Below are 21,700 nucleotides of genomic sequence, written 5' to 3'. Positions count from 1 at the left end.
GCATTCTTTAAAAAACATTTACTTTCAACATCAGAACGTCTTCTTTATAAAGAATTCTGTTTTTAAAATTATTTCTTTCAATTATTCTTTAATTGTCCTCATAGGAGTCAAAAAATCTAAAAACTGACTCAGGCACTGGTTACTATTTAGATACTATAGCAAATACTACTAGTTACCCAACAACCCACCAAATATCTTATTTCTTATTTTCTGAAGTCTAATTTGTTTCAGGGAAGCAATGTGCCCAAGTGAAAAAAAATTGCATTTCAAAGCCTGCCATGCAGATAGAAGGTTTAGAGTTGGTCTCTATATTCAGAGTTAAACCAATGGTTATAGTGGTAGCTTTCAGAACTATCCATTTATATGCATCCAACACAGTCCTGGTCAATGGTATATAGACAGAAATCACTGTAGATAGAGATGCTATAAGAGGACCACAAGCCAACAAGTATGTACCTGTTAGCTCTAAGTAGAAAGATAAGCAAGCATCAGTCTCTGAGGCCATCCTGAAGCCCATACATTATCGTGCCTAGATGGCCTCTCTCCAGACTTGCCATATGTAGAAAATCACTGTTTCACAGGATGACCCAATGCAATTACTAACCAATACAATTATATAATGAAACAACTGATAAGGAAGAGGACCTATAACTAAGATAGCAAATAATCATGCACAAATTTCACTAATCCATTCTACCACAGGAAATCAAAAATTAGAGGAGTTTTTAAAAATAACTAAAAGATTCTTCTGAAGATGACAATAAAGTGATGAGGACCACGATTTTACAAGTGGAAGCCAGGGAATAAATATAATGTGATTCTCTTTTACTCTTTTGCTTGTTACTACCTGCCTTGGGTTCAAAAATCTGTATATTTACATTCTGTCATCTTTCTTAAGAGCATCTTCAAACAGCAATCCATTTCATTATACATATTATTTTTTATATTTGTTTCTATACATTCATTGACATTTTTTCTTTCTTAGTGCTGTAGTCTTAACTTTGTTTTAATAAAGGCACAAAGTTATTTTTTAAGGAAAAAAAGTCACTTTTATATACCTAGGTTACTAAAAGAAGCAACTCATCTGTTCTTGGGATTTGGTTAAGACAACATTTTTTTTCCAAGCACAGAAGTTTGGGAATTAAGAACAGTTTAGAAAGAGTAGAATAATTGTTTAAATGATGAAGTGGTTTGTTTTTCTTTTAAGATCAACAATGCCAATCTTTCTTGGCAACCTAAATTGCTTCTGGATAATGAGAGAAATGAGAATTTTCTCTTACAAGCTCATTTCTGTTACAATGCATCTAATACATTTTATTTTGACTAAAAATAGTATTTCTTATATTAAGCAAGCTACACAAATTTAAATATCAAAGCATTTATACATTTTAACACAAAAGTAGAAAAGAATCCTCAGGAGGCAAAATTCAGTAAAAATTAACTGGTACCTAAATTTTATAAAACCAAGTATCAATAGCTTGCTATCAAAGGTTCTCTCTACCTGTTCTAATACATACCAAATAGTTATCATGACTGTCACTGATGTGTTATACATTTTAATGTGTCATAATCTATAATTAAGGTTATAATTAAGAAAATAATTTTTTTAGAAAGTTTTTTTTTATTTGAAAGGTCAATTCTTTGTAAGTACTCATTGCTGAATCCAATAATCTGTAATACCCTATAAATCAAAGATGATGTTCTACTTACCTGAAATAACATTTTATCAAGTGTAGTGAACTATATGTTGTAATAATTCAATGCCTTCTTGCTTTAAAAAAAAAAAAGAAAAGCGGATTTCCAAGACCATGAACCTACTCTCAGAACATCTGGACATATGACCTGGGAATCAGTACTTAAAAAACTTTAGGAATTTTTAATGCAAAATGAGAATTACAATCACACACTGCTTCAGAGTTTCTACTATCTGGACCCATTTGTTAATACTCATATTTAACTGCATAACATTAGAAAGAAAGGAAAGTTTCTACAATTGATCAAATGAGAAAACTTGCAAACTGGTGTAAGTATGATGATCCTACATAACATAGCACAGCACTATTAAGAACTTGTTAGGGTGTCATACCTAAGATGGAAGAGGAACAGAGAAGAGCAGAGAGAACTATGTAGTACCTCGTAATATCTGGATTTTTATGACTCAAATCTCTTTCATATATGCCATTTATGTTGATGTTGTATAAGGGTTAGTTTCTATCCAGACACAATTACCTAACTATAAACAATTTAAAAATACAGGATTCTATTTTAGTACTGCTAAATATAATATACCTGTGTTTCATTCATGTAAGCCTGAATGACACAAATAAATTCACATTAGATGACATTTGCTTAGTTTGATCGTATGTGAAATAAAACAACTTGTTCTCGTTTAGTCGCTAAATCGTAAGTTTATACAGAAGTTCCTATGTAGTCAACTGGCTGGTTAATTTTATATTTTAAAAGAAGAGCCACACTAATTTTCAAAAATGAAAACATTTCATACCAAAGCTGAACTCTATTATTTTATATTTATCTTAATATTTCAATAATTTAAAAGTACATAAAGTAAGGAATGATTCTGGTGGTCTAAAAAATATGAAATGGGAAATAAAGAGGAGCAAATACCCCTGGCTACCTGTGCCTGAAGCTCTCTATACTTCCCCTATCCTATCAAAGTTCATAAACTTACTTATTTAATATGTCTCTCCAGCTATACTACAAGCTCCAGAAGGGTAAGGACTAGTCCCAGTTATATCCTCAGTCCCGAGGATGATACACAACATATTGTAAGTACTCAAAACTACTTGTGAATAAATAAATAAATGGCATCAGCGATCTTACCTGATACTTAGGACACTGGTCTTTCACATCTGAAGATGCAGTCAGGGAACTGTCTAAAGAGGAAGAACTGTCTCCTCCAGGTTTCAGCTGGCAGCATTTCCCAAAGACTTTAACTTGAGCGTCGCTACAGAGCTTCTGAAATGCAGACATTATTCCTGTTCATATTTTAACATATCTTCCACCATATTAAATTACAGTATAAAAATTTTTGGAAAAACCAAGGATGAAATAATGTAAAATAATATAACTACATCATAATGGTTAATTGCATTTTACTGTATTTTCTCCAGAACAGTTTTCTATTCTTTACCTCATAACTATGATAATATTTGTGGAGTTCTTTTTTACTGTATTTTTCTCATAAAAATTATTAAACCAGGAGAAATTTTCTATATTATAATGGTCTACACAATGCTCACTGCTAGGGACTTAATTATATACTGCAGCAGTTTTCAAACTATTTGATTTCAAAAATCTCTTCATGCTCTTAAAAACTGTTTAGAATCCCAAAGGCATTTTTTTGTTTATGTGACATATATTTACCAGTATTTTCCCATATTGGAAATAAAAAGAGAAAATTTAAGTATTTATAAATTTATTTAAATATAACAATATATCCATTATAAGCTAATATAAGTAACATATTTTCATGGAAACAAATTTGGAAGATGTAGGAATCTGAAGAGAAATGCAAAGGAGACATATTTTAACATATGTACATATATAGATATGGGCTTCTCTGGTGGTTCAGTGGTAAAGAACCTGCCTGCCAATGCAGGAAACATGGGATTGATCCCTGGGTTGGGAAGATCTCCTAGAAAAAGAAATGGTTAACTCACTCCAGTGTTCTTGCCTCGGAAACCCCATGGACAGAGACACCTGAGGGCTACAGTCCATGGGGTCGCAAAGAGACAAACATGACCAAGTGACTGAGCACACACATATATATGTAAGTCTAAACTTTTGAAATAAGAATGTATCCATGTACTGGACAGTTATATTTTCAGTAAGAGTTGAGGTTAGGACCAGAAGGTTGTACTGTCTAGTATGGAAGAAGAATGTATTTCAATTTTTTGCTTTATTCATCTTATTTTCCTATCCCTCCACAACAGGTTCTAGAGCTTTCAGTACTCATAACTACCAAAGTTGCAATCCACCAAGGTCCTTGATACTCCTAAAAGAACTGAAATGTTAATCACATTTACCAATTGTTCATTCTTCAAACCCAGTTCGTCTAACTTATCTACTATTGCAAACCACCATTTATCAGTCAACAAAACTGGTGGCTCAGACGGTAAAGAATCTGCCTGCAATACAGGAAACCTGAGTTCAATCCCTGGGTCAGGAAGATCCCTTAGGGAAGGGAATGGCAATCCACTCCAGTATTCTTGCCTAGAGAATCCCATGAACAGTCTCAGTGACTAACACTTTCACTTTTGGGGGCTTCCCAGGTGACACTAGAGGTAAAGAATCCGCCTACCAGGCAAGAGACATAAGATATGTGGGTTTGATCCCTGCATCAGGAAGATCCCCTGGAGGAGGAAATGGCAACCCACTCCAGTATTCTTGCCTGGAGAATCCCATGGACAGAGGAGCCTGGTGGGCCACAGTCCATGGGGTCGCAAAGAGTCAGACGCCACTGAAAGTGACTTAGCACACATACAAAAGTAGTAGAGTACTGTGTGTACCAAGTACTAGACAAAAGAAGTGAATAAAACAGTTCTTTTCCTTGTAGAACTAAAAATCTAACAGGCAAAAGAGACATTTAACAAACAGCCAGACAAATCAGTATAGTTAAATATATATTTCAAATATGTCTAATAACGGTAATAATAATGATAGCAACTGCTAACTCATATAGCACCTAGTATTTATTCTAGATATTATTGTTTTACATATATGTACTCTTTTATTCCTCACAATTCTATGAAGTAGGTACTAATACTAATCCCATTTTACAGATGAAGATGTTAAAGAGCAACGATGTTTATATAAACTTTCCAAGAAAGAACTTAAGTTAATCTAGGCAGATGAAGGAAGTGACATTTAAACTGGGACTACAAAAAAGCATTGGAGTTAAACTGAAAGAAGAATGAGAGGGCAAGAAAGACATTCCACGCTGAGGTAACTACATATGTCCAGTCTCTTAATCAAAAAGCAATTTGCTAGAGGCAAGAAAGGGACGTACATGAATTCCAAGACTAAAGCATGACTTCTGATGCTAGAAGGTTAATGTCTACCATGCCATGTCCCCTCACTAGACCATCATACAATGAAGTTGCTGCTGTTCAGTTTCAAAAAAATTACAACTTCAGAGTAGGAAAGAGAAAAGATACTGTATAGCTGGGAAGTTGATGGGAGAAAGGTAGGGGTGTGTGTGTGTGGGTGTGTGTGGGTGTGGGTGTGTGTGTGTGTGGGTGTGTGTGCGTGTGCGTGCGCATGCGCATGCGCGCGCGAGAGAGCTGTTACGTATATATCTACGCACAATAACTTATCTTCTCTACAACAGGATAATGAGTCAGAATTTACACACAGTATACCTTTCCCAATGTTCATTAAGATTATTATTTCTTTCTCATCTTGTACAGGGGATCACACTGACTAAAGGCTCATTCTATGCATTCATACCTGACTCTAAAAAAAATCTCTGATGAAGTTTATTTATAATTTTAACTTGCCAATATGATACACGATTGTCTCAAAAATGTGTAAGAGCTGACCAGTGGAACAATTCTCAAAATTTTTGAAAATCTGTCTCCCAGGTTAAAATCCCCAATTTGGCTCAAATAAAATTCTCTTTATTTCTTCTTGACTGTTAACTGAATTTTCATTGACACAAAGGAATCAAGGTCCCACTCTGTCTTTACCCTTTTCCCCTCTCCATACACTGCTGGTAAGTAAAATCAGTTTTACTGGTTTACTACTGTTCTTCCAGTATTCTTTTTTCAAATAGAAGCATATTCTTTTTCCTCTTCTCTTTCAGAAAAAGTGATTCAGTTCTGCCCTTGCTTTATTTTCCACTAATATCATAGAGAATCATTTCATCTGTCTTTAGAAATCTTCCTCATTCTTTCTGTTTTAAATACAGTTGCATAGTATTCCAGTGTGGAAATATACTATAGCTTATTTAACCAGGATTCTGTTAATGACATTGCCAATGGAACTGCTGGGTCAAAACATAAATACATAAAATTTTGGTAGATACTGCCAGATTATCCTCCATGGATATCATTTCATTTACTTTAACAGCAAGGTACTGTCACTTAATAATTGGGTTTTTCCCAATCTAAAAGAAAAGCACTAAAACCATGATACAGTTTTTCTTTTCATTTCCTTTATTATGACAAAGAGGAAGAATCTCATTGAACGTGGAAGGCCATGTTTTCTTGGTAATGTTCGTTTTATTTTTTACATTTAAATGTCTGATACACTTGAGACATGAATCTAAGTTGATTTCTCTTATAACTGGCTAATTATCCCAATACCATTTATTAATCTTTACCCTACTGATTCAAGGATGTCTTTATCATATACTAAATTCCTACATGGATTTAATCTATCTGATCTTTTATTTCCATTATTCTGTTGGCCTACTTATGCTCCAATAAAATACTGTTTTAATTATTGAGACTTTATAATGTATTTTTCAAATCTGATAGAATTAACTCAACCTTACAACTCTTCTTTTTCAGTTTTCCAACCTATTATTGCTATTTTTTTCCCATTTGAACTTTAGAATCTGCTGTCTAGTTCCAGAAATGACCACCCACCAATAATATTAATAGTTAAGGTTGGTATTTTTATTGAGATACATTTTTTTAAAAGCAACTTAGAACAGACAATGTTGTAACCAAAAGTACATTACTGAGAAACATATTTTGCCTTTTGATTTGTTCAAGCTTTTATGTACTTCAGCAGACTTAAAAGTTTTAAACATAAAGATTTTGTTAAGTTTATGAAAAGGAACTTTCAAAAATTGCTGTTTTAAATGGAGCCTTAGATTCCTTCATACTTCCAACTGGAAGTTATTTGCATATACTGAGCTCACTGATTTCTGTATATCAACACTGAAGAAGATTCAATAACCTAACCAAATCCTATGTTCTAAATCTGGAATCACAATTACGATTCTACTATTGGCACTTGTAGAATTTCTGTGTGCAAAACTCTGACATGTTAAAATTTATATTCACCTTTCCAAAGATAATGTGAGCCTGCGAATGTGAAGGCTGAAACATGAGTTACAATGCAACTTCACTGGCAGTATGTAAAAAAGCATTAGATTATTAACACAAAAACAATGTCCAGGATAAAGATAGCAGCATATGATCAAATCACACTTGATCCATCTGCCTACATCAGTGTTCAAAGAAACCACATCTCAATAAATTTCACACTTCAACTAGATGATGAATAAGGTCTGAGGATCAAATGTAAAAAAATAAAAATAAACTTTTACAAACACGTGAACTCTCTGGATTAAATCCACTGAATACCTGACTCATTTGTCACAGAATATAACAGAGCTGGAATGAATAAATGTTCTGAGAAAGTTATACATTAATAAAATTTTATTTCAGCATTTTAAGACAATAATCAGGAAGCTGCTGATGCCCAAACTATCTCATCTTTATGCACAGACCCAAATGTCGTGTAAAAAGTTCAAAATTAGCATTTACATCACACTCTTTGCCTATACAGAACTCATAATTTAATGCTTTTTTTCCCAGTAGATGAAACAAAAAACTCTTAATGATTCCAACAGCTCACAATCGGGGGGGGGGGGGGGACATGCTCTCTGTTGTTCAAAAGGAATATATAAAATCTTCATGAAAGTATTTATAGGATTTTGATAATAAACTTCCTAACTTATAACCTACTTGCAGGTCAGGAAGCAACAGTCAGAACTGGACATGGAACAACAGACTGGTTCCAAACAGGAAAAAAGAGTACATCAAGACTGCAAATTGTCACCCTTCTTATTTAACTTATATGCAGAGTACATCATGAGAAACGCTGGGGTGGAAAAAGCACAAGCTGGAATCAAGATTGCCGGGAGAAATATCAGTAACCTCAGATATGCAGATGACACCACCCTTATGGCAGAAAGTGAAGAGGAACTAAAAAGCCTCTTGATGAAAGTGAAAGAGGAGAGTGAAAAGGTGGCTTAAAGCTCAACATTCAGAAAACGAAGATCATGGCACCTGGTCCTATCACTTCATAGGAAACAGATGGGGAAAACAGTGGAAATAGTGTCAGACTTTTTTGGGGGGGGCTCCAAAATCACTGCAGATGGTGACTGCAGCCATGAAATTAAAAGACGCTTACTCCTTGGAAGGACAGTTATGACCAACCTAGATAGCATATTAAAAAGCAGAGATATTACTTTGTCAACAAAGTTCCGTCTAGTCAAGGCTATGGTTTTTCCAGTGGTCATGTCTGGAGAATGTGAGAGTTGGACTGTGAAGAAAGCTGAGCACCAAAGAATTGATGCTTTTGAACTGTGGTGTTGGAGAAGACTCTTGGAGAGTCCCTTGGACTGCAAGGAGATCCAACTAGTCCATCCTAAAGGAGACTAGTCCTGGGTATTAACTGGAAAGACTGATGTTGAAGCTGAAACTCCAATACTTTGGCCACCTCATGTGAACAGTTGACTCACTGGAAAAGACTCTGATGCTTGGAGGGATTGGGGGCAGGACAAAAAGGGGACGACAGAGGATGAGATGGCTGGATGGCATCACCGACTTGATGCACATGAGTTCGAGTCAACTCGGGGAGTTGGTGATGGGACAGGGAGGCCTGGCGTGCTGTGATTCATGGGGTTTCAAAGAGTTGGACACGACTGAGTGACTGAACTGAACTTATAATTAAAGCTGATCAAAAATATGTACTGAATAATTAACACATGTGAGGCAGGGTACAGTTTAGGAAACAAAAGTGAGTAACAGACAAACTTTTTACTTTTTTTTGCAATTTAAAAACAAATACAGCTATGACACAGAAGTCTATGAAAGGCTATCAATATAAAAAAGGACCATGAGAATTCTGATGTAGGAGAAAAGATATATACCTGGAACAATCAGAAAGGATTCATAAAATTGTGATAAAATAAACCTGAAACAGGATAGATCTTCATCTAGGTTGACAGCACCATAAGATGAGGATATATAAAACAAATGAGACTGCAAGTACTCAAGGCTGTTTGATTTCCAGTCACTGATGAGCCTAGACAAAAGTTCAAAAAGAAGAAGCAGGCTTATAAGAAAATTTCAGAAGACTGAATGGATAGTATGAGATTAGAGCCAGTAGACAGACTGAGAAACATAGAGACTAAAAGACTCAGAGATAAGACCAAGAAGAGATACTGAAGACATACAAAGAGATACAAAGGAGAGACTGAGATGAGACACTGAGGACAGCCTGAGAGACAGTGAGGCAGAGAAACTAAGAGACACAAACACACACTGAGAAGGACAAAAAAAAAAAAGACAGAGACACAAAAAGACAGGACATACATACAAGAAAGTAAAAGGATAATCACATATTTGGTGTTGAGTAATGAGACTTTGTGAAGACTTGCAGGGAAAAAAAAAGAGCTAACCAACAGAGAAGGAGATAGAAGACTAATCAGACTAATGAAGCATCATCTCAGAAAAGGTGGACAGGAAGGGTTCAAGAAACACCATGAAAAGAAGATTCATAGCGATGTTTAAAACAGAAGGGAAGAATGCTACAGAAACACAATGAATAGCATTAATCAAGAGAAACAGTAAAGAGGTCAGATCCTGCAATTCAATGGAACATCATCAAGAAGCACACAAAAAAATTCAATAAATATTTGCTAAAGAAATAATGAAGAGAGTATTAATTAATCAATCATTGTCAACCTGTCAAGTCTTAGCCAAGGTCTGCTGAACTATTAGCATTCTAAATACAAAGATGGCATGCTTATCACATTTGCAGCTAGATTTAGATTTCAACTGTCTGCTTGACCAGCTACAACTTTGACTCTTAGGCATCTCAGTTCAGTTCAGTTCAGTTCAGTCACTTAGTTGTGTCCAACTCTTTGCGACCCCATGAACTGCAGCACGCCAGGCCTCCCTGTCCATCACCAACTCCCGGAGTCGACCCAAACCCACGTCCATTGAGTCGGTGACGCCATCCAACCATCTCATCCTCTGTCGTCCCCTTCTCCTTCTGCCCTCAATCTTTTCCAGCATCAGGGTCTTTTCAAATGAGTCAGCTCTTCACATCAGGTGGCCAAAGTATTGGAGTTTCAGCTTCAATATCAGTCCTTCTAATGAACACCCAGGACTGATCTCCTGTATGATGGACTGATTGGATTTCCTTCCAGTTCAAGGGATTCTCAAGAGTCTTCTCCAACACCACAGTTCAAAAGCATCAATTCTTTGGTGCTCAGCTTTCTTTATAGTCCAACTCTCACATCCATACATGACCACTGGAAAAACCATAGCCTTGACTAGACGGACCTTTGTTGACAAACTAATGTCTCTGCTTTTTAATATGCTGTCTAGGTTGGTCATAACTTTCCTTCCAAGGAGTAAGCATCTTTTAATTTCATGGCTGCAATCACCATCTGCAGTCATTTTGGAGCCCAGAAAAATAAAGTCAGCTACTATTTCCACTGTTTCCCCATCTATCTCCCATGAAGTGATGGGACCCAATGCCATGATCTTCGTTTTCTGAATGTTGAGCTTTAAGCCGACTTTTTCACTCTCCTCTTTCACTTTCATCAAGAGATTCTTCAGTTCTTCTTCACTTTCTGCCATAAGGGTGGTGTCATCTGCATATCTGAGGTTATTGATATTTCTCCCGGAAATCTTGATTCCAGCTTGTGCTTCCTCCAGCCCAGCATTTTTCATGATGTACTCTGCATAGAAGTTAAATAAGCAGGGTGACAATATACAGCCTTGATATACCTCTTTTCCTATTTGGAACCACTCTGTTGTTCCGTGTCCAGTTTTAACTCTTGCTTTCTGACCTGCATACAGGTTTCTCAACAGGCAGGTCAGGTGGTCTGGTATTTCCATCTCTTTCAGAATTTTCCACAGTGTATTGTGATCCACACAGTCAAAGCCTTTGGCTCTCACTACTCAGCTATTCAACCATTTTGGTTGAATTCACCAAACACTTCCTTCTCCCTCATTCCTCCCACAACCAACATGGTGGTGTTTTTCAGTATATTTAAAAAACTGACATATAAGTGAGAACAGAATCATATTCCATTCAGATGTATGGCATAATGATGATGCGGTGGTTGTATGCATTATGAAAAGATCTCTAGAGTAAGTCTAGTTAATATCTCCAGAGAAGACATACAGATAGCCAACAAGTACATGAGAAGAGGCTCAACATCACTCATTATCAGAGAAATGCAAATCAAAACCACAATGAGGGACCATCTCACACCAGTCAGAATGGCTGCTATCAAAAAGTCTACAAACAATATAAATGCTGGAGAGGGTGTAGAGAAAAGTGAACCCTCTTACACTGTTGTTGAGAATGCAAACTAGCACAGCCACTATGGAGAACATGTGGAGATTTCTTAAAAAAATGGAAAAAGAAGTGCCATATGACCCAGCAATCCCACTGCTGGGCATACACACCAAGGAAACCAGAACTGAAAGAGACATATGTACCCCAATGTTCATCACAGCACTGTTTACAACAGCTAGGACATGGACGCAATCTAGATGTCCATCAGAAGACAAATGGATAACAAAGTTGTGGTACATACACACATGGCTAAGCAGTCAGTTCTAACGAGGTGGATGAAATGGGAGCCTATTATATAGAGTGAAGTAAATCAAAGAAAAACACCAGTATATTAACGCATATATATCTTTAAATTTAAAAAGATGGCAATGACGACCCTAAATGCAAGGCAGCAAAAGAGACACAGGTGTAAAGAACAGACTTTCGGACTCTGTGGGAGAAGGCGAGGGTGGGAAGATTCGAGAGAACAGCACTGAAACAGGTACATTACCATATGTGAAACAGACTGCCAGTCCAAGTCCGATGCAGGAAACAGGGCACTCACAGCCTGTGCACTGGCACAACCCAGAGGGATGGGGTGGGGAGGGAGGTGGGAGGGGGCTTCAGGATGGGGGACACATGTACACCCATGGCTGATTCATGTCAATGTATGGCAAAAACCACCACAATACTGTAAAGTAATTAGCCTCCAATTAAAATTAATTAATTAAAAAATATAAGTCTAGTTAACATCCATCATTATGCATAGTTATGAAAATTTTTCCTGTTATGTGACCTTTTACATTTTAGCAACTTTCAAATATACACTATAGTGTCATTACCTACAGTGATCACAACGTACATGTCATGTATAGCCCCATGACTTATTTTTTTAATAACTGGAAATCTGTACATTTTGATGCCCCTTCACTCATTTTCCCCACTCCCCACACCCTGTCTCTTGCAACAACCTATTTGTTCTCTGTATCTGTTATTTTTTTTTTTACGTTCTACCTATAAGTGAGATCATACAGAATTGCCTTTCTGTGTCTGACTCCTTTCACTTAGCATAATGGCCTCAAGGTCTATCCAAGTTAACAAAAAGAGCAAGGCTTCCTTTTTTTTCTTGGCTGAATTATATTCATTCATCCATTAGTGGGTGCTTAAGCTTCACCCATGTTGGCTATTATAAATAATGCTGCAATAAACATGAGAGTGCAATGCACATATCTTTTCAGGTTAGTGTTCTTATTTTCTTCTGATAAATACAGAAGCAGAACTGCTGAACCACGTGGCAGTTCTATTTTCAATTTTCTAAGGGATCTCCTCATTGTTTTCAATTGTGGCTACACCAATTTCCACACCCACAAACAGCGTACAGGGGTTCCCTTTTCTCCACACCCTCGTCAACATTTGTCATTTCTTGTCTTTCTGGTAACAGTCATCCGACAAGATGATACATCACTGTGGTTTTCATTTGTATTTCCCTGATTATTAGATGCTGAGCACCTTTCCATGTATCTGCTGGTCAACTCTATGCCTTCTTCGGAAACTGTCCATTCAGATCTTCAGCTCACTTTTTAATTACATTGTTTGTTTTCTGCTACTGAGTTACATGAATTCTTCATATATATTTGATATTAACCCCTTATCTGATATATGATTTACAAATATTTTCTCCCATTTGGTAGGTTGCCTTTTCATTTTGTTGATGGTTTCTGCTGTGTGGAAGCGTTTTAGTTTGATGTAGTCTCATTTGTTAATTTTTACTTTTGTCATCTTCGTTATCAGTCTCATATCCAAAAAAAAAAAAAAAAAATCACACCAAAGACAATGTCAAGGAGTTTACTGCTTGTTTGATTCTAGGGGTTTTATGGTTTTAGGTCTTATATTTAACTCTTTAACCCATTTTGAGTTAGCTTTTGTGTACAGTATTAGAGAGCAATCTAGTTTCATTTTTTTGCATGTGGCTGTCCAGTTTTCCAGCATCATTTACTGAAGAGACCATCCTATCCCACTGTATAGGTCTTGGCTCCTTTGCTGTAAGTTAACTGACCATATATGTGTGAATCTATTTCTCGACTCTCTATCAAAGTGAGTTTTTGGAACATGAACCAGATCCCTACAATGGTTTCCCTCTGCACAGGATATAATCTAAACTTCTAACTCAAAGACCTATAAGGCCCTAAATACTCTGGCTCCTATTCTACCTCGCTCCAATTTCATCTCTCAACAAAGTTACATACTATTTTACTATCATTCCAGCCAGGCTGGTTTTGTTTTACATCCTTCAATTCACTGAGCTCCTAAGTCACTCTATAAAATGCATTTGCTGATTCTGCTAAAAGGAATACTCATCTCCTATACCATGCCTTTAATTTCTTCAGATCCCAAGTTGAATGTCACTTCCTCACTGAGACCTTCCTTAATACTCCTACACCCAAACTGATACGAAATAGGTTCCTTCCTGTGGAATCTCATAAGAATTCTGTATGTTTCTTTCACAGTTGTTATTATTGTTGTCGTTTAGTCTCTCAGTTGTGTCCGATCCTTGGTGAACCCATGGCCAAGGACCCCACACAGCACGCCGGGCCTCCCTATTCTTCACCATCTCCCACAGTTTGTCCAAGTTCATGTCCATTGCATCAGTGATGCCATACAACTATCTCATTCTCTGCTGCTCTCTTCTCCTTTTGCCTTCAATCATTCCCAGCATCAGGGACTTTCCCAATGAGTCGGCTGTTCTCACCGGATGACCCAAATATTGGCGCTTCAGCATCAGTCCTTCCAGTGAGTATACAGGGTTGATTTCCCTTTGGAATTATTTATTTGTTCAATCTTTACCTCTGTAAGAATGTCTAATTGCAGGCAACAAGAGAGGTAGAGACATAAATCTCCAAGTGCCTAATGCTTTGTAGATACTTAGTTATACGCACAACTAAATAATACTTTAAGAAAATGTTGCCATTTTATTTGTCAGACTGAAAAAAAAAATTCAGGTAACAGCTAAGAAATCTAAACAAAGCACAATCTCCAGAAAACTAAATGTGTTACTGATCAGAGGAACATCATAAAACCTGACAATCAAAATAACTCAAAAATTACCAAGTACTTATTACATGCCACTTAAATAGACCATGAAGATGTTACTATAAATAAGACAATAGACCGGATGCAATAAATCAGATTTTTATAAGAACACAAAACCTCAAGTACAAACTCCCAAGTAGCTGTATGTCTATTAAAAAATAACTCTTTGTCTATTATAAGTCAATTCTATTGGTAGAAAAATCTTTCCCAAAGTATTCTGCTTTGAGTTGTTTACTGAAATGTTAGTGAAAATTGTCAATTTAGGGGAGGAGAGAAAAGACAGTTCCAGGCTTCCACTTACAGATTACAGATCCAGGAGATGGAGAGTCCTTATGCCTGAAATGGTAACAGAAGTAGCAGTAGCAAAATGACAGCCATCACTTGTATTTACTTGGATGACTAAGTGAATGGCCATGTACTCCTGCTAAACTAGTCATAAAATATTTCAAAATATGATAGTCAAAGTCAACCGAACAGACATTCTTGCTACTGCTGTATAGAACGGGAAAATATGATGGACTAGGGCCTAAGATTTAACTTGCTTTGTACCTTCAGACAAATAATATCACCTCTCTGGTCACACTTTCCACAGCTATATAAGATGGGAGATTTATTCAGGTCCTCTTAAAGAATCCCTGTAGCTCTGGTCATACCTCACAATACAAGTATATAAGTCAATGTCAAACTAAAATTTTCTCTGGTACTAGACCAATCAATGCAAATAAGGCAAATATTTTTTCCTTTAAAAATTCTCAAAATCGGTGCTCTAAATTTTAATAACATGCTAAAGATGTTTTATATTGACAGATTAAAAAGTACCATAATTGAAATCTGACTCACTCTTTCTTGAATTAGAATATTTAGCATTAAACGTGAACCAAACCAATAACAATGCTCACCGATACTGATATGTCCTCATTTTTTCTCTTAACACTGGAGTCAAACAAGACATTTCTCCCTCGTCTTTCACAGTCTTGATATACAATCAGTCGAATCTGGCTTGGATCAAACTCTGGCAAAGGCCAACTTTAAAGAAAAATAAAGATTCATTAGAATTACTTTAATAAATATTCCACATAAACACCTGGAAATAAAAACCTATATAATGAAACCCTAAGTTGTAGTACTGCTGCTCAAGGTAATACAGAGGATCTTTATATAAAATACTACCATTTAGTTTAGGGCTGAAAATTTACACAACTATGGCACTTTAGGTTAAAAAGAAAGAACAGTTGTGGCAAGCATCATTCAGTGTATATAAAATATAGTTATCCCACATGAATCTAAATATAGCTAATAAAAATATGTAAAAACATTTGCTATAATGAAAATATATACTTATTTCGTGGCATGGACTCAGATGGCATGAGATTAATAATCCTTATTTTTAAATACTTTTGTTACTGTTTTTTAAATATGGAAATGAAAAAAACAGATCCAGTTTTCAGTTTAAATAACAAGAGCTAATTACTTATAAAACGAAAACGTGTAAAAAGGTGGTGAACATCCAAATGGGATAGAAATTCCTCATATATATTTGATACGAGTGAAAACGGCATAATCTTTTTGAAGAATAGGTTTTAAAATATATACACTAATTAGACAACATCTAGTAAAAATGAAGTTGACCCAACAATTCTATTCCAGAAAAGTATGCCATTATACAAGAATGTTCAGAGCAGCACTGTTCATAATAGTTGAAAACTGCAAACTACTCATATACTTACCAACAGAATGGGTAAATATTCATACTATGAAACACTACACATCAAACATAATGAATGAATCTCAGTTGCAGGCAAAAACACCGATAGACCATGAGCAAAAGAAATTAAAACAATTACACACATACACACAGTAGTGTATTTTGTCATTTATAGAAAGATTCAAATCAAGTAAAGCTTTGTCAAGTAATGCACATTTAGTTTTTTAAACTATCAGGAAAACAAAAGAAATGATGGCTTCAAAAGCTTGGAGAGTGGTTATAGCTCAGAGTTAGGTGAGGGTGGTGAGATTTCACCAGGAAGGGACATACCATGAGGACTGGGGCACTGATGATGTTCTATTTTTGACCGGATAATGTTTACACAGATACGGTACCAAAAAGAAAAAAGAAAAATACCACTGCATTTGTCCTGTGTACTTTTATACAGGCATTGTATTTCACAACTTAAAAAACTAATGGAATGAGTGAGATGAGGAGAGGAAAAGAGAGGAAGCAATGAACTGTATGACAGAGATACTAATCTCGTAAACTGCATGCACCACAACTTACGGGACAGCTGCTGAGAAAGGAGAGAACTGTCCTTCCAGGAGCTGCCTGTTGTTGGTTAGGCCAAGTGCTCAATTCCTCACAGTCACGGCTTTTGATTACATTCCTTCATTTCCTTAAGAGAATCTTAACCCTAATCCTAGTACTTCCCTGGTGGCTCAGTGGTAAATAATTCGCCTGCCAATGCAGGTTCAATCCCTGAGTTAGGAAGACCCCCAAGAAAAGGAAATGGCAACCCACTCCAGTATTCCTGCCTGAGAAATTCCCCATGGACAGAGGAGCCTGTCCACGGGCTTACAGTCCATGGAGTCGCAAAAAAGTCGGACACAACCTAGCAAACGAACAACAACAGCAACTCTAACCCTGTCAATGAATGTTAAAAAAAAAAAATCCATAACCGGCAACATAAAACATCTTCACCCCAATCTTGACAGAAAATATAATTTTAGTTTTCTTCTATTTAATCCTTAGCACATGTCTATGAATTGATGAAAAACTTATGCCGGACAATCAAACTAAACCAGGGATTCATCCTTAGATCACAATGATTTGCATCCCGCTGAACAGCTTTTATTGAACTATGCTTTGATGTTATGCAAAGGAAACCATAAAAGGACAGACTGATAGAGAAAATCAGGAGGTTAGTCTCAAGGAAACTAAGACAGAGGAGCACTTAAGAGAGGAAGAAGAAATATCATGGCTGTTACTAAAAAGTACCCACTAGTTTTAGAAACAAGTCACTGGTGACCATGATAAAGACACTTCTAAGTACAGGGGTCAGACTGCAGAGATTTGAGGACCGAATGAGGGTAGAGAAAATAAGAGATTTTAAGACAAATGTCAAAGAAAATGAAAAAGAAAAGGAATCATGAACTAGAAGACAGCTATTTTGTTATTAAAAAGGACACGTGAACATGTTTACATATTGATGACAAAAGTGTGAAGTGGATGGGAGAGGCAGACTGACAAAGTAAGGTGTCTAAGGAAGCGGATGAGGATAGAATATAGAGTACAGATGAAAGAACTACCTCTGAAGAAAGGATAATCACTGCGCTAGGACAAGAAGAAAAGATGGACACAGATAAAGGAAGATTCATAGATATGAGGGTAAGAATGGGGGAGTTCCTATCTAGAAGCCCTGTATACTTTCTAAAGCAGGTGAAGGAAAATAAAGGACAGGTTGTAAAATGTGGGGACAGTAGACAGCAAAAGAGAGCAGTCTTTGTAGCAAAAGAAAATGTGCTGACTGGGAAACATAAGATTTCTTGGCAATTATGAAAGTCTACCTGAGACTGAAGGCTACAAAAATATACCAGTCACAAACTACACAGTTGGGTCATTTTCTCCAGCAATCATTCGCATTCATGTGCTTGGATATGGATCAGACTGAGATAAACTGCAATCAGGGGACATGGGTTCAATCCCTGGTCAGGGAAATAAGATCCCACTTGCTGTGGAACAACTAAGCCCTTGCACCACAACCACTGAGTTGGTGTGCTCCTGCCCTCCACAGCTAGAGAGCCGGCATGCTGGAACTACACATTTTAAATGGATGCATTTTACAGTAGGTAAAATTTACTTCAATAATAATAAAAACAAGTTAGAATGCTTTGCTCCTTTTCTTATTTAAGTATTTGTATTCTTCCAGTGAATACATGGATTAAACTATCATATTCCACAACCTAAAAAATAAAACAGAAACTTCCTTTGAAAAGTTTAAAGGTATGCCCATCAACTGATGAATGAACAAACAAAATGTTATACCTATACAATGGAATATTACTTGGCTATAAAAAGCTGCAATATGGCTGACCCTAAACATTAAGCCAAATGAAAGAAACCAGACACAAAAGGCCATACACCACAAAATTCCATTTATTCCCTCTGACTTGTCCAGAATAGTGAAATCCACTGTGGCAGAAAGTAAATTAGTGGTTTCCCAGGAAGGATGCCAGGGGAGAAGGGAGATGACTGCAATGTATAAGGAGTTCTTTTTTTTAACTGAGGTATGGTTGATTTACAATATTTTACAAGTTTCAAGTGTACAACATACTGATTCACACTTTGTAGAGGTTATTCTCCATTTATAGTTTAAGATTCCTTGTGCTGTACAATATTCCCTTGTAGCTCATTTACTTTATATGCAGTAGTCTGTACCTCTTAACTCCCTGCTCCGCATCTTGCCCCTCTCCTTTCCCCACTGGTAACCACTAGACTGTTCTCTGTATCTGTGAGTTTGTCTCTTTTTGTCATATTCAGTGGTATATTTTATTTTTTACATTCCATACATAAATGATACATATAGTATTTGTCTTTCTCTCTCTGACTTCATAAGCATGTGGAGTGATGAAATGTTCTGGAATTTGATAGCCAGTGATAGCTGGATAACTGCTTGACTATACTAAAAAACCCACAGGATTGTACATGGTTAAAAGGTAACTTTTACAGTGCATGAAATTTATCTCAACAATAATAAAAAGAGTAAGAATGCTTTCTCCTGAACTTACCTAAGCATTTGTAACTTAAAATGTTCTCCATTAACTCAAAATAAGACTACACAAAAGCTTAAATTCTAAAGCTTCTAGAAACATAGAGTATCTATACAATCAAGGGGGGCAAAGAATTCTTATACAAGTGACAAAAGTTATTATGCATAAAAAATTTAATAAATTGGAGTTCACTAAAATTTAAAACCAGCACATTAAAAGGCAAAGGTTTTTAGAAAGGCTCGTCATAAACTGGAAGAAAATATTTGCTATATAAATGACAAAGAACTTGTACATAGCCTATACAAAGAACTCCCATAAAGCAGTTAAGATGAACCATTTGTCCAATTTTAAAATGGGTGAAAGGCTTGGGCATTTCAGATAAGGAGTATATGAATGATGAAGGAACAAAGCACGTGGAAAGGATGCTAACAAGATTAACTATCAGATAAATGCATATGAAAACACTTCCACAAAAGACCAGTAACATTTGTTGTTGGTAAAAATATGAGGCATGTGGAATCTTTCACATTGCTGGCATGAGTATAAAAGGGTATAACCATTTTAGAAAAAATTTTGGCACTATAACCAAGCAATTCTTTTCAAAGATATTTACCCAGTAGAAATGAGAACATACGTTCAAAGAAAAAGCTTTTGCAGCTTTATTCCTAATGGCAAAAAAATTGGGAACACCACAATGACCATCGATGTGAAAATGGATAAACAAGCTGTGGTACATTCTTACACTGAAATACTGTGCAGAAATAACAAGGAATGAACTACTTACTAGTCATAACATAGATGAACTCTGAAACAACGCTGAGTGAAAAAAATTTAAGACACAGGAGCATACATATTGGTAATCCCATTTATATGTAGTTATAGACCAGGTAAAACTAATCTATGGTGATAGAAATCAGAGCAGTGCTTGGCCAGGGGCCGGATGGAAGGGAATGGGCTAGAAAGGTTTTTGGACTGACTGATATGTTCTGTATATTTACTGGGGTTGTAGCTAAACAGATGCATACATTTTTCAAAATTAATCAAATTATACATTTAAAATGTGTGCTTTTTACATAAACTGTACCTCAATCTTTAAAAAGGAGGATTATGGGGGAAAACCACTATACATATAGTGTATATGCTGAAGTTAAAGCTCCAATACTTTGGTCACCTGACATAAACAGCTGACTCACTGGAAAAGACCCTGATGTTGGGAAAGACTGAAGGCAGAGGGAGAAGAGGGTGACAGAGGATAAGATGGTTGGATGACATCACCAATTCAATGGGCATGAAATTGGGCACTCTCTGGGAGATGCTGAAGGACAAGAAGGCCTGGTCTGAAAGAGTCAGAAATGACTTGGCAACTGCACACACACACACACACACACACACACACACACACACGCTTCCCTGGTGGCTCAGACAGTAAAGAATCTGTCTACAACACAGGAGACTCAGGTTCGATCCCCGGGTCAGGAAGATCCCCTGAAAAAGGGATTGGCCACCTACACTCCAGTATTCTTGCCTGGAAAATTCCATGGACAGAGGAGCCTGGCGGGCTATATAGTCCATGGAGTTGCAGAGTCAGACATGACTGAGTGACTTGACACTTTCACTTTTCATAGTGTATTTATATTATTTACATTTTAGACATCTCAATAAAACAGAGATTAAATATTTACCATCCTCAGAAGCACAATGCCAGGCCCTGGGAATATTTCTGTGGATTCATTCACTGACTTAAAAGCATTCATTAAGTATGAAAAGAAAAACATGACTGTGAAAGATTCACAGTCTAATAGGAAGGCAAATAATTTTATCACTGCAACACAGTCTGTAACTGAGGCAAGATTATAATGTAGACAAGAGGTCTGCATAGGAAGGTCAGGTACAGACTCACTAAAGAACAATAATAAACGATATACAATGGATAATAAATCATAGGTAACAGTTATTATCTACTGTATACCAGTTACTATCCTAATGGCATTACACATGTTAATTCATTTACTCTTCCCAGCATCAATTCATCGTCACAACTTCATTCCTATTTTACAGGCAAGAAAACTAAGGCACAGAGAGATTAAGTAGCCTGCCCCAAATAACAGAGCTAAATATACACAGTAATTGGCAAAGTTCAGTTTAGATTCCAGGCACTAGGCCTCTGGAATCCATGATCATAACCATTATTCTCTACTATCGATGAAGTACTTAAAGTCTGTATGAGCTCCAAGTTGAGAAGAAGGGATTCTCTTCCCTGCAAGAAGAAAACATCATACGTTATAATTCTTGGTGACCCTCGCTCTGGAGTGTGCAGTGAAGTAACAAAAGCTGGAAAGGCAGACTGGCGCTAGATCAAAACTCAGAACTACTTCACACAAACACGTAAGGACTTCATTCAGACAATGAGTAAACAGGGTGTTAAAATGACAGTAAGATCATCTGTGCCTTTTAGAAAATCACATTTACAAAAACTTAGAGAACTGACTAGAGAGGAAGGTGTGAAGGTAAG

The 21,700-nt window shown here is 36.4% G+C and overlaps 1 protein-coding gene across 3 annotated transcripts in view; it reads right to left on the bottom strand.

Moving 5' to 3' along the window:
- FNIP1 (folliculin interacting protein 1) overlaps nucleotides 1–21,700 on the bottom strand; it is a 120,245-nt gene that overhangs the window by 58,328 nt on the left and 40,217 nt on the right. For 2 of the 3 annotated variants that reach the window (XM_068979515.1, XM_068979516.1), the window contains exons 2-3: nucleotides 15,327–15,453; nucleotides 2,842–2,976 (exon numbers count right to left, since the gene is read on the bottom strand). In XM_068979515.1, coding sequence (XP_068835616.1) covers nucleotides 2,842–2,976; nucleotides 15,327–15,453 — 262 coding nt within the window. The remainder of the gene's footprint in view (nucleotides 1–2,841; nucleotides 2,977–15,326; nucleotides 15,454–21,700) is intronic. The other variant, XM_068979517.1, reaches the window with a different exon arrangement.

This window comes from Capricornis sumatraensis, chromosome 9 (assembly GCF_032405125.1).
Source record: "Capricornis sumatraensis isolate serow.1 chromosome 9, serow.2, whole genome shotgun sequence".
Taxonomy (NCBI): domain Eukaryota; kingdom Metazoa; phylum Chordata; class Mammalia; order Artiodactyla; family Bovidae; genus Capricornis; species Capricornis sumatraensis.
This window is presented reverse-complemented; position numbering and strand designations above follow the sequence as displayed.